The sequence below is a fragment of the Podarcis gaigeae genome (genome assembly GCF_964106915.1).
Source record: "Podarcis gaigeae genome assembly, chromosome: 11".
Taxonomy (NCBI): Eukaryota; Metazoa; Chordata; class Lepidosauria; order Squamata; family Lacertidae; genus Podarcis; species Podarcis gaigeae.
Genome location: NC_139687.1, coordinates 40,001,652 through 40,014,697, shown reverse-complemented (window position 1 = coordinate 40,014,697; position 13,046 = coordinate 40,001,652). Strand labels below are relative to the sequence as shown.

General features: G+C 41.6%; 1 protein-coding gene across 6 annotated transcripts in view; it reads left to right on the top strand.

Annotated features, from left to right (window-relative positions):
* Nucleotides 1-13,046, top strand: part of IPO11 (importin 11) — an 82,501-nt gene that overhangs the window by 5,364 nt on the left and 64,091 nt on the right. For all 6 annotated transcript variants that reach the window (XM_083703444.1, XM_083703440.1, XM_083703441.1 and 3 more), the window contains exons 2-5: nt 481-624; nt 4,814-4,914; nt 7,780-7,852; nt 9,246-9,449. In XM_083703444.1, coding sequence (XP_083559570.1) covers nt 487-624; nt 4,814-4,914; nt 7,780-7,852; nt 9,246-9,449 — 516 coding nt within the window. In that variant the 5' untranslated portion in view covers nt 481-486. The remainder of the gene's footprint in view (nt 1-480; nt 625-4,813; nt 4,915-7,779; nt 7,853-9,245; nt 9,450-13,046) is intronic.

The following is a 13,046-nucleotide window of genomic DNA, read 5'->3' as shown; positions in this document are numbered from 1 at the left end:
TCAAAGTCTTGGGTTCGGTGAATACTTAAATTTCCAAATACAGTAACAGGTGAAGTTGCCATATGGAAACTCAGATATATAAGCTAGGCAGCAAATGGCTCCTTAAACTAGGGTTAGTCACCAAACAGGAATGTCTAGTTGCCATTTTTGGGCAAGACAACTTGAAAATTGTATTTTTCAGTATGACTTTTTGGTTCTTGAAATTTATTCTAATTGTGCAGATAAGATATCATGGATATAATTCTACAGGATGTGTTCCTAGTGTGTGAAAACAGTCAAGATCCAGGGATCCCCAGGCATGCACCTCCAGATGGTGGAGATGTCAGGCGCTATCCTGGCACCAAGGCAGCTTCACTTGGTCGCAAGTAGTCAATAGTCAGGTGCAAATTGTGCCTGGCGAATTTTGAATGCTGCAATATAGAATAGTTAAATAGTGTATATACTTATGCCAGTGGGTTTCTCTTGAAATATCTTTGGCAGATTTTCATGGATCTCAATAGTGCCAGTAGCATTGTTCTTCAGGTCTTGACCCAAGCCACCAGTCAAGATACAGTTGTGCTGAAACCAGCCGAGGAACAACTGAAACAGTGGGAGACACAACCAGGGTTCTATTCAGTATTGTTGGTAAGTCTTAAGTCATTATTGCTTCCTTTTCCCCCCTTCACTCCTCTGACTTCTTTCTTGGTCAAGATATATATTTCTCACCCCAATGTATTTATTTTTTAAAAAGGCAAAGGTGCTGTTTCTTGTAGCAGTTAATCAATTTTCAGCAGAGTTTAAGCATTGGGGAAGGTAGACATTAGGGCTTATGGAAGCTATTTTGTCTTTTTACTAGAACCTCAAGGTCCACCAACTGAGATGCAGAATTTAATTATTATTTTTTTGCAAATTTACAGGATACCTGCAGTCCACTCCTGCTGATTTGGAGCATTATAAGTAACTGTTAAATGGCTGCCATTTGTGGACTGGATAGGAAGTGGGCAAAGTGGTGGTGATGGGAGGCTTCCTAACTTATTGTAAGGTTTGAGGCTGACACAGTCACAGGCAAGGGGGCTCGGTACTTCTCTTTCCTCTACCTCTCCACTCAATATGACACCATCCTCTTCTTCAAGGCTGGGTATGTTTAATCTGGAAAAGAGGAGACCCAGAGGAGATATGATAGCCACCTCCAAATATCTTAAGGGCTGTCACATGGAATAGAGAACAAGCTTATTTTCGCCTGCTCTGGAGGGTAGGACTCGAACCAATGGCGTCAAGTTACAAGAAAGGAGATTTCAACTAAGCATATGGAAAAACTTTCTGGTAGTTAGAGCTGTTCGACAGTGAAACAGACTTCCTTGAGAGGTTGTGGACGCTCCTTCCTTGGAGGTTTTTAAGCAGAGGCTGGATGGCCATCTGTCATTGGTGCTTTAGCTGAGATTCCTGCAATTCAGAGGGTTGGAGTGGATGAGCCTTGGGCGCCTTCCAACTCTTACGATGCTATGATTCCTTGGTAAGACTTACATGGGCCTTGAAGCTAAGGAACAAGAGGGTGGGTAGCAGTGCAATTCTGTACATGTTTACACATAAGCAAGTCCCCATGCCTTCAGTGGGGCTTACTGCCAGGCAAGTGTGCATAGAATTGTGGCTCAGTACATATTGGCATTATTTCTACATATATCTATTATATCTATATACGATGCTTGGACCTCACTCATTCACTGACAGAGATATCAAAGGGGGGATAATTTTAAGTCTGAAAACAGTATCTTTCTTTTACGCCCCTTGAAATTCAGAATACACCTGCCTCATCTAGGGATCAGCAGTGAGCATGTCCAGGCAGACCTGAAATAGAACATTGGGCTTCAGAAGTTCAGCACATGCGGTGTTGATTGAAATCGGCATGAATAGCAATGGCGCAGTGGCTCCGCTTGCATTGTTTATTGGACAATGCTTTGTGGGCTAGTGCACAAAGTCTGAGCTTTCCAGCTTCACTCCTGTGTTCTGCAAGTGGGTCCACAGACCATGTAGAGGGTACAGCGTTGCATCAAAACATAGGCTCCTGGCTTGCTTTGCCCTGACACATCGTTATTGCTAAGCCAGTGTCAAGGCCATGGCTTCAAGTTGGCTTGCGGTTGCAGTTTGTTTGCCAAAGCAAACTGTGGTCTCAGGTTCAGACATAATGCTGAGTTCAGCTCTTTTGGAAAGGAGGAGGTAAGCAGAAGTATTTGGCTGCTTGCACAGCCTTCTCCTACCTGGTGCCCTCCAGCTGTTTTGGACTACAACTTCCATCAGCCTCAGCTAACAAGGGTGTCCTGGCTGGGGCTGATGGGAGTTGTAGTCCAAAACTGCTGGAGGGCACTAGGTTGGCAGATCCTCTCTTAGCATTATGTGTAAACATGACCAGTCTTTCCTGCATATTTAGATACTCCTTGTGTGAAACAAAAACCTACAGTTGCAAAAACCAAAGGTGAGGAAAGAAGCACACTTGCTTTTCTAGTTTACATCCAAGCTGCGCCGGCCTCCGGAGGGTCGCGCAGAGCTGCCTGCCCTCCCGGGGTCCGCGCAACTGTGCGCGACCCTCTGGAGCCCGGCGCCAAGCCGCACCGGCCTCCGGAGGGTCGCGCAGAGCTGCCTGCATTCTGAAGCCTCGGGCGCGCTGATGAGCGCGCCCGGGCTTCACACAGATGTCTGCAAGCCTGGGGAGACCGGCACGGCTCCCTAGGCTTGCGGATAGCAGGCTGTTCTGGGGGCTGGGGAAGCTCGGGCTTCCCCCGTGCCAGCCCAGTGCCTGGAGGGGAAATAACTTTTTTTCTTTATTCCCCCCCCCAAAAAAAAACAACAACAACTAGGTGCGTCCTATAGGGTGGTGCGTCCTTGGGGTGAAAAATACGGTAATACTTTCCAGCAAATAGGGGAATTTATTTGTTTCCAATTAACAAAGCTGAATTTGCCCTCAAACCTTAAAATTTGAATGTATTTCTACCTCTTCTAATTAAGAGCAGCCCCAAGGCTACTTATGTTAATTCATTTAATTGAATAAGAATTTAACATGGCTCACATTTCATAAGATGGAAACAGAGTTTGGACAGATGATTTATTGATGTGATAGCTGATGGCGTGGAATATTAATTTTTAGCAATGTTATATAAAAGACAGAATTTAGAATCATACACCTCACTGCGTGCAGACATAATGATAAACAGCTGGTGCATGCTGCTCTCTTGCTCCTTGAAAATTGCATATAAATAAACAAGGAAGTCTTGACTTTACATTGCATCCAAACCAGGGATTGTGGCTTGTTTCTGCCTAACAATCCCCCATTTACTAGGCATCCTTAAGCCATTTTGCTTTAAAGGACTCTGACTTGTTAGTATACTGTGAGCTTTATTTAGGTGCAATAGGTAGCCAAGTCTTTATGGTTTGTTATTCCCACTCATACCAGGGGAAGAGTGAAGTGAGAGCAATTGGACAGCATATACTAGTGTGTTGCTTGGTTATCATTAACCATGAAAAGTCAGAAGCCCTAGCATATTTTAAGTGTTATCTTGGTCTCTGTGTGCAAGAATCCTAATGTTAGCAATCCTGTCCTTAATTCTGTTATTTCATTAGGCAAATTGATGAAATGGATGGTGGCGATCTCAGCCCTACTCAGTTACTAATTACTGAGTGCTGTGAGCTTCCTTACAAGTCAGGATCTTAACTTCAAACCATCGTTTAAGATCTTGGCTTGTTCAGGAGCAAGTAACAATAGTTTCCTGGTTTGAATGAAACATGAAGCTGTGGTTAATAAGAGACTTCCCAGTTTAATAACAAATGTTCTGAAGGGGCTATGTGAGAAAGAGAGCTTAATATGCCAAGGTACTGTAGCAAGAAGCAGGCCTCTGAATTTGTTTAACAAAGCTTGCTCATTTTGCTGAATAATGTCTATGTTCTCTCCTTTTGATGTGCAGACTAAAGGTCTTTTGATATTTCTGCCTTCTGATTTGAAAGTGCTGGGTATTGGGCCTATTTTTGCCACATTTGATAGGAATTTATTTGCGGTTGCTTGTATGAGAACTGGGGTATGTTTCCATCCTTCTCATGTGTGTTTATATAGTGGATAGGCTGCATCTGCACTGCTGTGTCTTCAAAAGCCAACAGGCAGCTAGTGCTTCACTGCAGAGCTTACAGCCTGGGAAAATTCCACTTCACACTGAGATGCTTGTAGTTGATCTAGTTTTTGGGATTAGTCCAGTGTTGTGTCCATTAAAACATGATGGCCGGGAGAGAACATAAACCAGCTTGTTGATGATGTTGAATGAGAAAGGGAATGAAAGTGTTGGCCTTATTGCTTTGGCAACATCCAGTATGAATTGGTTTCCATTATAGAGTCCCTCCAGCCCTTTTAAATGCCACTGCAGTAGATTGGATATTAATTACAGCAGGCATCTGTAATATGAGTGAGGAATGAGGCAGAGACTGGGGCTCTCCATTGTTTTCCCCAGCCTATGCCATGTTCTCAGACATTCTCTTCCCAGAGGTATTGAGTGGCTTATAGCAACTTAAATTAAAATAAATAAATAAATAAATAAATAAATAAATAAAGTGCTTAAACTCTGCATATTCTTCTGCTGGGGGTCAGACTAAAAAGTAAAAGCAGATTATGTATTTCTTGGTCAAAGATTGACTAAATTCACATTATATCCAATATTGCTTTTATTAAAACCTTATTTTCTGTTAACACAGTTTAGTATAATATGGAGGCTTCCAACCATTATGCCATTCTCCAGTGCTAAAATGATGTGTACTATAGAGAGAGAGCGCTATGTTTAACTCTCTACTTCTCTTCCAGAATATCTTCACAAATCACACCTTGGATGTAAATGTGCGGTGGTTAGCTGTGCTTTACTTCAAAAATGGAATTGACCGCTATTGGAGACGTGTGGCACCACAGTAAGGAACACATTCACTTTGCTCTTATTTTGCTATATATATCCTTTTCAAAGTTGCAGTTATGAGAAACGTTTGTGGTTCAGACCAGACTGAAGACTTTATATCAGGGGTCGGCAACCTAACGCCCATAGGCCAGTAGCAGCCCCAGGGGCTTGTCTATCCAGCCCACGTTGACCCTTGCAGCCCCCCGCCGCCCGCTCTTACCGGCGCAGTGTGGTGCAGGGACCGACTCGCGGGTTGATGGCGCCTGTGCACGGGTGCTCCTCTGACCTGGATGTGAGCTAGAAATAGCATGTGTGCACACATGCAGGACGGAGAAGCGCCCATGCACATGTGCACATGCTATTTCTGGTGCACATCTGGGTTAGAGGAGCACCAGAAATAGTGTGTGCGCACGGGCGCTCCTCTGACCCAGAAGAGTGCGCGTGCGCACACACTCCAGCCCATCCTCCGACGGATGGAACATGGGCCGGCTCATCATTTGGTAAGCTTGCCAACCCCTGCTTTATATCCTATCCTGTATATCCCTTTATGTAGTTTATCAAGGGAGAGATTCCTCTATTCACTTCAGAATCCTCTAGCTCTTTCTGTTCTGAACCGGTGTTAAGACTTGTGTGGAGATCAATGGCTGACAATAATTAGGGCTTGCTTTTACAAAGAGTTTGGACACCAACTTCAAACCCAAGTTAACAATAAGCTCTGGTTACGACTGCACTGATGCAAGCCTGTGTCATGTTTAATACAGGGGTAGGGGCAGGGGGAAATTGCTGCAGAGACATTAGGCAAATGCCATCATTATATTCTTTTAGACATTCGTTGAAATCTTTTCTGTTTTGGCAATCCTATGATTTTATTGCTTATATATTTTTCTTAAAGTTTCATTGATTTTTATCTGTGTTTTTAATGATTATGTATCTTTGCTTTAAATTGCTAAGTGGATTTTAACCATTTTTTCCCTGCAATTGTATTTGTATGCTGTTTGGAGAATTCTTTGATGAAGTAGTTTTTACATTTTATTAATAAATGAAAATTAGCTTCTCCTGTTTGTTTTTTACATCCTTGTTTTCATCAGTTCCTATAACTTTAGGTTGGTATCTTTCATAGGACTAAATATTTAATGCAACTTCATGCACTTTTAACTTAATTTGTGACATGTATATGGGGGAAATATGTTGGTAGAAGAATTCTGAGATTTTCTGAAGGTAGTTCTAGAACTTGGTGCAAATATATTTTATTACTACATAGAATTTATTTATCTTATTTCATGGGTTTAGATAGCTTCACAAATGTTATCTAAGTAATCAGATTTTTTTAGTGGTGGAGGAAAATGGCTAAATTATAAACCTGATTGTGTGACACTCCTGTGTGGGGAATAAAGATCACTTCTACATTCCTGCAGATGTCAGTATTGCATCACATGAGCAGCTTCCAAAAAGCTTCTTTGTTTTTGTTTTCCATTTTCAATATCCACATAAACCCTTACGCTTTAAGTACTTTAGCAAATATTGCACCTGGTTATACCTGTAAGGTGAATGTATCCTTTTCCATTTTCTGTTGTGTTATGCATTTTCACAGTTGGAAAAATGTTCCACTTGCCTAAAAAGTGACAAATCTCTTAATTCCCCATGGTCTTCCACAAATGTATTTATACATGGCACAGAAACATTCCTTAATGCTAACATTTAAATATGACCCCTAATGCTAGTTAAATTCCTAAAATACTTTGATGGTTTTTGAAAGCTTGGTTTCTTAACTACGATCCTGAGAAAAACAAGGGGAGAGCCACATAGAGTGGAAGTTTCTTTCTCAATAGCAGCTACGCCTTATTGCCATCTGATTTTAAAATTCATCTGAGTCTTTTGTGCGAAAGTTTGCGGACATAGCCCAGGAAAGAAAGAGAGACTGGCCTCTTGAATAATTAAGCTTTTTATCAACTTCATTATGTTACAGATTACTGATAAAATGTAAAACTTTTCAACTGTCTCTTCAGTTAATCAAACAATCATATTATTTTATGTGGCCTTTCCAAAGTTAAAAGCAGGCTCGAGGTGGCTTACAACATATAAACAATAACAGTGGTACCTCGGTTTTCGAATGTAATCCGTTCCGGAAGACTGTTCGAGTTCCGAAACATTCAAAAACCGAAACTCAATAGCCCGACAGCTAGGCTTCAGGATCTCGCACACAGCAGAAGCCACGTTTCCTGTGACTTCTGGGACGTGTTAAAAAACCGAAGCATTTACTTCCAGGTTTACAGCATTGAGAGTTCCAAAACGTTTGTCAACGGAGACATTCAAAAACCGAGGTGCCACTGTACATAACTACAAACATAACATAGTCATAACTGAAACTTCAAAAATACACAACCAAAGTGAACAATTTCTACATCAATAATAAGTTCCAAAATAAAGATTCAGCTTTTATTCTCACTTGCTGACCTATACGACCAAAGCAAGCGGAACCTGTGCATTCCTCCTTGGGTATCATACAGTTGGATCCGAAGGTATCTTCCACTTCCGGAAGGACTGTTTTACTCTTGCTGCTATTCCAGGAGACAAGTGGAACTGCACCCAACTTCTATTCTTCAGCTTGAGCAGGAAACATGTAAGAACTGCAGTGGAACCTCTTGCGTCAACACTTATGCAAGCTCTTGTACAAGTCTGCAGAATAGTGCTAATAGCTATTTTCTTTCAGCACATGGTTCTTTGGATCCAATCTGTAGACTTTAGGCTTGTCTCAAACATTACTGGAAAATATGTGTCATTCTTCCAGTATTCTTGCTAAGTAGAAGAAACTCTCAAAACGTTTAGATAGTAAGAAATGAGAAGTTGCATCTATTATGTGTATTTATTTCTTTAAAAACAGTGCTCTATCAGAAGAGGAGAAATCTACATTACGTGCAGGGCTTATTGCCAATTTCAATGAGCCAATAAATCAGGTTAGTGATTATTATAAAAAAAATCATATTAACACTATAAGGCTGTATCTTGTAATTTTAAAGTTTAACATTAGAATTAAGTGGTTATTATGGGATTATTATTTTTTTATAAAAGAAGCCTATTAAATGAAGAAATAATTCTTGCTAAATCTCAGAGAGATGATATTATTAATGGTGGTAGATTAGCATAGCCGGCAAGTGTATCCATTGTGCATGTAGAAGACAAGTCAGAGATTTGTAAGGTTAATCATTCGTTTTCTTCGTTTTCTGTTCCTAATTTTCAGTAGAATTGTTGGCAGAACAAAACCTTAGCATCTAAGTGGCTTATTTTGCAGGATGACGGCCTACTTTTATCAGATTTATCACCTGATCTGAGAAAGCGGCAGCTGTCAGGTGTTAGGTGCATTTCTAGACAATGGAATGTGGGACAGCACAGCCTTATCTGTGGGGTGAGATGGGCAGGATGAGAAAGTGTTCAAGCTGGAGATAGTTGAGTGTGAAGTTTGTTGGAGCAAAGATAGGCAAGAAAAGACTCTTGCAGAAAAGGCAACCAAAATTATTAAGGGGGTGGGGCAGTTCCCTCAAGAGGAAAGGTTACAAAATTTGGAGCTTTTCAGTTTTGAGAAAAGTCATGTAAGAGGCAACGTAACAAAAGTGTATACAATTATTCATGGTATAGAGAAAGTTGGTAGAGATAAGTTCTTACAATGCTACAACTCATGGACATCCCCTGAAGCTGAGTGTTTGAGGTTTGTCTGTGTAGATAAACTGTGGAATTTGCTCCCACTAGAGTAGTGATTGCCAGCAGTTTTGATGGCTTTCAAAGATTAGACAAATTCATGGAGGATAATATTAGCAGTGGCTACTAGCCCTGAAGGCTATGTTCTACCTCCACAGTCAGAGGCAATATGCCTCTGAATATCATTTTTTGGTGGGATCACAGGTCAGGAGAATGCTGTTGCACTCAGGTGCTTCTGACAGGCTTCCCATAGGCACTTGGTTGACCACTGACTGTGAAAACAGGATGCTGGACTCAATAGACTTTCCAGATGAGGAAGGAAAAAATCCTATGAGCTGGGGAGACCCAAAAGACCCCATGAGGACTGAGCATGCTCAGTGGCCATAGAATACTGACTGACTTCTGGCGCAGTGGAAATAGGAAACTGGATCAGAGCAGGAAAGGAATGACTGATTGGAACATTCCTTGTTCTTAAATCTTAAATTTTGAATTGAGTTAATTTATCAGCTTTGCAAAATGTTGGCTGAAATTTCATCAGATGTGTGAGGCTATTTAAAATGGAAACCAGTCACTTTAACCAGGACTGACTCCCTTTTGGACTGTGGCCATATGCGCCTGCTGTCTTAACTGCGTTTCCTTTGGTTGCCTTTGCAGATTGCCACTCAGATTTCTGTGTTGATTGCCAAAGTCGCGAGGCTGGATTGCCCTAGGCAATGGCCGGAACTTATTCCCACTCTTGTCGAATCTGTTAAAATTCAAGATGATCTTCGACAGCACAGAGCTCTACTTACCTTCTACCACGTCACAAAGACTTTGGCATCTAAACGGCTTGCTGCAGATAGAAAACTTTTCTATGATGTAAGTATCCCTTCCAATAATGCAGTCTTTGAGTCAGATTAGTTTCTCCTATCAAGCATGCTATTTCATTTCTTCTGATCCCCACATTTTAGAAGAGAGTAATATGACAGCAGCATGCAACTGGGAACACAGGAAGCTGCTGCCCAAGGGAACTCCAGTTTGAAAGTATTTCTTTTTAACCTTTGTTGTAGTTGATGACAGCCTGCTGGCAAAATGTGTCATTTTGATCAAGCGCTCCTTTACAGCGCAATATCAGACAACTCAGTCAATTTAATGTAATGTTTCCCAGTCTTCTGACCACGATGAAAAGATCCATCTCCTCCTCTGCTGTTGAATCCCCCTACTTCCACTGTCATTATCTAGTGGTTAAAGCAACTGCCTAGATCCTCGTAGACCAGGGTTCAAATCTCCACTCAGCCATGAAGCTCTCTGGGTGATCTTGGGCCAGTCATTGTCTCTCAACTTTACCTACCACACAGGATTGTGAGGATAAAATGGGTTGAGATATACTGTATTTTTCACTCTATAGAACGCACCGGACCATAGGAGGGGGAGAACAGGGAAAAAAATTCTCCCCCTCTGCTCAGCGCCCCTTCAGCGAAGCGACAGGAGAAACGGAGCCCCTTCCATTTCTCCTCCCACTTCGCTGAAGGGGCGCTGCGCAGAGAGGGAAAACTGTGCAGCACCTCTCCAGCGAAGCGAAGCCTGGAGAGCAAGAGGGATTGGTGTGCACCGACCCCTCTTGCTCTCCAGGCTTCAGACGGCTATCCGCAAGCCTTCGGAGCACAGGGGGAACTCCTGCTGCGCTCTGAAGGCTTGTGGATAGCTGCCTGAAGCCCCCAGAGCGCAGCGGGAGTTCCCCCTGCGCTCCGGGGGCTTCAGGCGACTTCAGCGAAAGCAACGCGAAGCCTCCAGAGCGCGGGGGGAGCTCTCCCTCTGCGCTTCGGAGGCTTCGCGCTGGTATCGCTGAAGCCAAGGAGCCTGCATTCGTCCCATAGGATGCACACACATTTCCCTTTAATTTTTGGAGGGGGAAAAGTGCGTCCTATAGAGCGAAAAATACGGTAAATGTAACAAAGAAATAAAATTGTGTCTGCACCTTGGTTAACATAAACCAGCAGCTAGCTATAAACCATCATTTGAAACCAGCTTCAAACTATCGTTTTCTGTTCCACTGTAAGTTTTTCCCCTCACTGCAGTCGTAATGCCACGGTTGCTGTTGAAGTGGAATTGGGAGGAGACGGCGCACAAAACCTTCAGTGCACTTTACAATTGCTGCTAAGAGAAATGGGAATTATTATTTTCAGGGTCAGGGTGAATGTATTTGGATTTTATTTGTTTCGTATGTAAAGGATGCACCCTTTTCTTTCTAATACACCTGGTGTTTCTTAACTAGGAAAGCAGCCTAAAATATTTTAAATGAATAGCTAAATAAATCATCTTCAGATCTTGAACTTCATACACACCATACATTTAAAGAACATTCTCTCGCCTCAAGAATCCTGGGAACCAGTTTGTTAAGGGTGTTGGAAATTTGTAGCTCTGTAAGGGGGTAAACTACAGTTTACAGGATTTCTGACAGGGTGTGTGTGTTTTAAATGTGTGGTGTGTATTCAACCAAAGTACACATCTTACTTTGCAGGCAGTCCTCAGTCATGGTTTAGATTCAGATGCAGCATAACTAAGGAAAACAAGCCAGGTTTAGGTATTATTCTTACACACATTATACCAGTAAAGGTGATCTTTTCTATTTAATAGAAACTGCGACGTAGTTCTGAATTAAGCATTAATAGTTATGATATTGTATGTGAGCTTATGTTCCTGTTCTGTTATTTGGGGACTAAAACAAGCCTTTTCTCTGGCTTTATATTTCTTTAACTGTACTTTTTCGAAATGATAAACCCCATGTAAGAAGCTTAATTTTGATGAGCCCAACACAAAGGTTTACAGTGGGAATACATAATTTTTTTTTAAGGGCAGTGATATTGAACAGTCTGGAGCACAATGTACAGGACAGCAGATGGGATTTCCTCCCATGAGAGGGTGTGTGTAGAATCTTTGATATGTAGAAAGCATGCTGATATTCCTGCAGAATAAAAAGAAAACCAATCTATTTTCTGGAAAAGCAATTGCATTTTAAGACAAATTGGGTTATGTCTGAAACAAAAGTACTTGCACAACATTTTTTTAATTTACAGCCATCTGTCTCCATCTTGCAGTGTTCTGAGATAATTTAAATAACTTTGGGTGGGGGAAGTTTAATTAATTTGAATTTTGCTTAGCTGTGTTTCTGTCATTATCATAGTTTTAACACAGTGCTTATACCCAGAATATTTTTTCAGCTTGTTTAAGGACTAGCTTGTACTTTGTCATGTACATTTTGCTAATCACTACAGCTGTTTTCATAGTACAGCATACAGGCTCACCTTCAGAAATGTATATATTAACGTCTGAGTCCTCTGTGTGTCATTGTGTACATTACTGAAATCTTAATGACAAAGGCCCAATTCAGATAATAATTTTCTAAACCATAGCTTAGATGATTGAGAACCATGTGTTCACCTTTCCTCCTTCATATGTGACAGGACAGAGCAAGCCACAACTTTGTGTCACAAACCATGGTTAGCCTTGCACTTCCATACTCCTCATCCCCACCCCTTCGCAGGTTAGACAGCTGAGCTTTTACTTTTAGAAGCCACGGTTTTGTGCTACATGTGAACTCAAGGAACTGTGGATTGTTCTGATCAAGTACAGTTACAACAAAACAGGATATCAAGTTTGATCCTGGTACTGTTTTAACTGATTATGTTTAGAACAAACCTCAACTCCCTGAATTCATGTCCCTAAACTCCCTGTCTTCCACTGCCTCCCGCAGTTTGGTCAAACTCATGCTGGTAGCTTCAAGAACATTGTCCAACCATCTCGTCCTCTGTCGTCCCCTTCTCCTTGTGCCCTCCATCTTTCCCAACATCAGGGTCTTTTCCAGGGAGTCTTCTCTTCTCATGAGGTGGCCAAAGTATTGGAGCCTCAGCTTCAGGATCTGTCCTTCCAGTGAGCACTCAGGGCTGATTTCCTTAAGAATGGATAGGTTTGATCTTCTTGCAGTCCATGGGACTCTCAAGAGTTCATATGTGATGCAAAATTGTGGTTTTCTTTAAAATTGCAATTGGAACCTTTCACTCTCCTCTTACCTGCAGAGGAGTGGGGAAGGGGGAGTGTTAAAGGCCAAGGCTCACCATGGTTCATTGCTGATCATCAAAACCACATGGTTTATGATGATCTGAACTGGGACAAAGTCTGCCAGTGAGTTTAGTAAAATGTCAAACTCAGTAGAAGTATTCACATACACTGATGTTTGTCTCAATTCTGTTGAAAAGAAAACATTTTCTCTCTCAATGTGAGACTGGATGTGGCTAGATTTTATTTGCTGTGTGCATAGGAATATGCATAATTTTCTTTGGCTTGTTTCAGACTAAGAACAAAGTGAGTGTTCCATATTTATGTAAAAGCTCCAAATGTTCAACCATTGTTAAGTGATTGGAGTTGATTCTCGTCACAACCATGTTTCACATTCCACTTTTGGGATCTGGTTAGTTT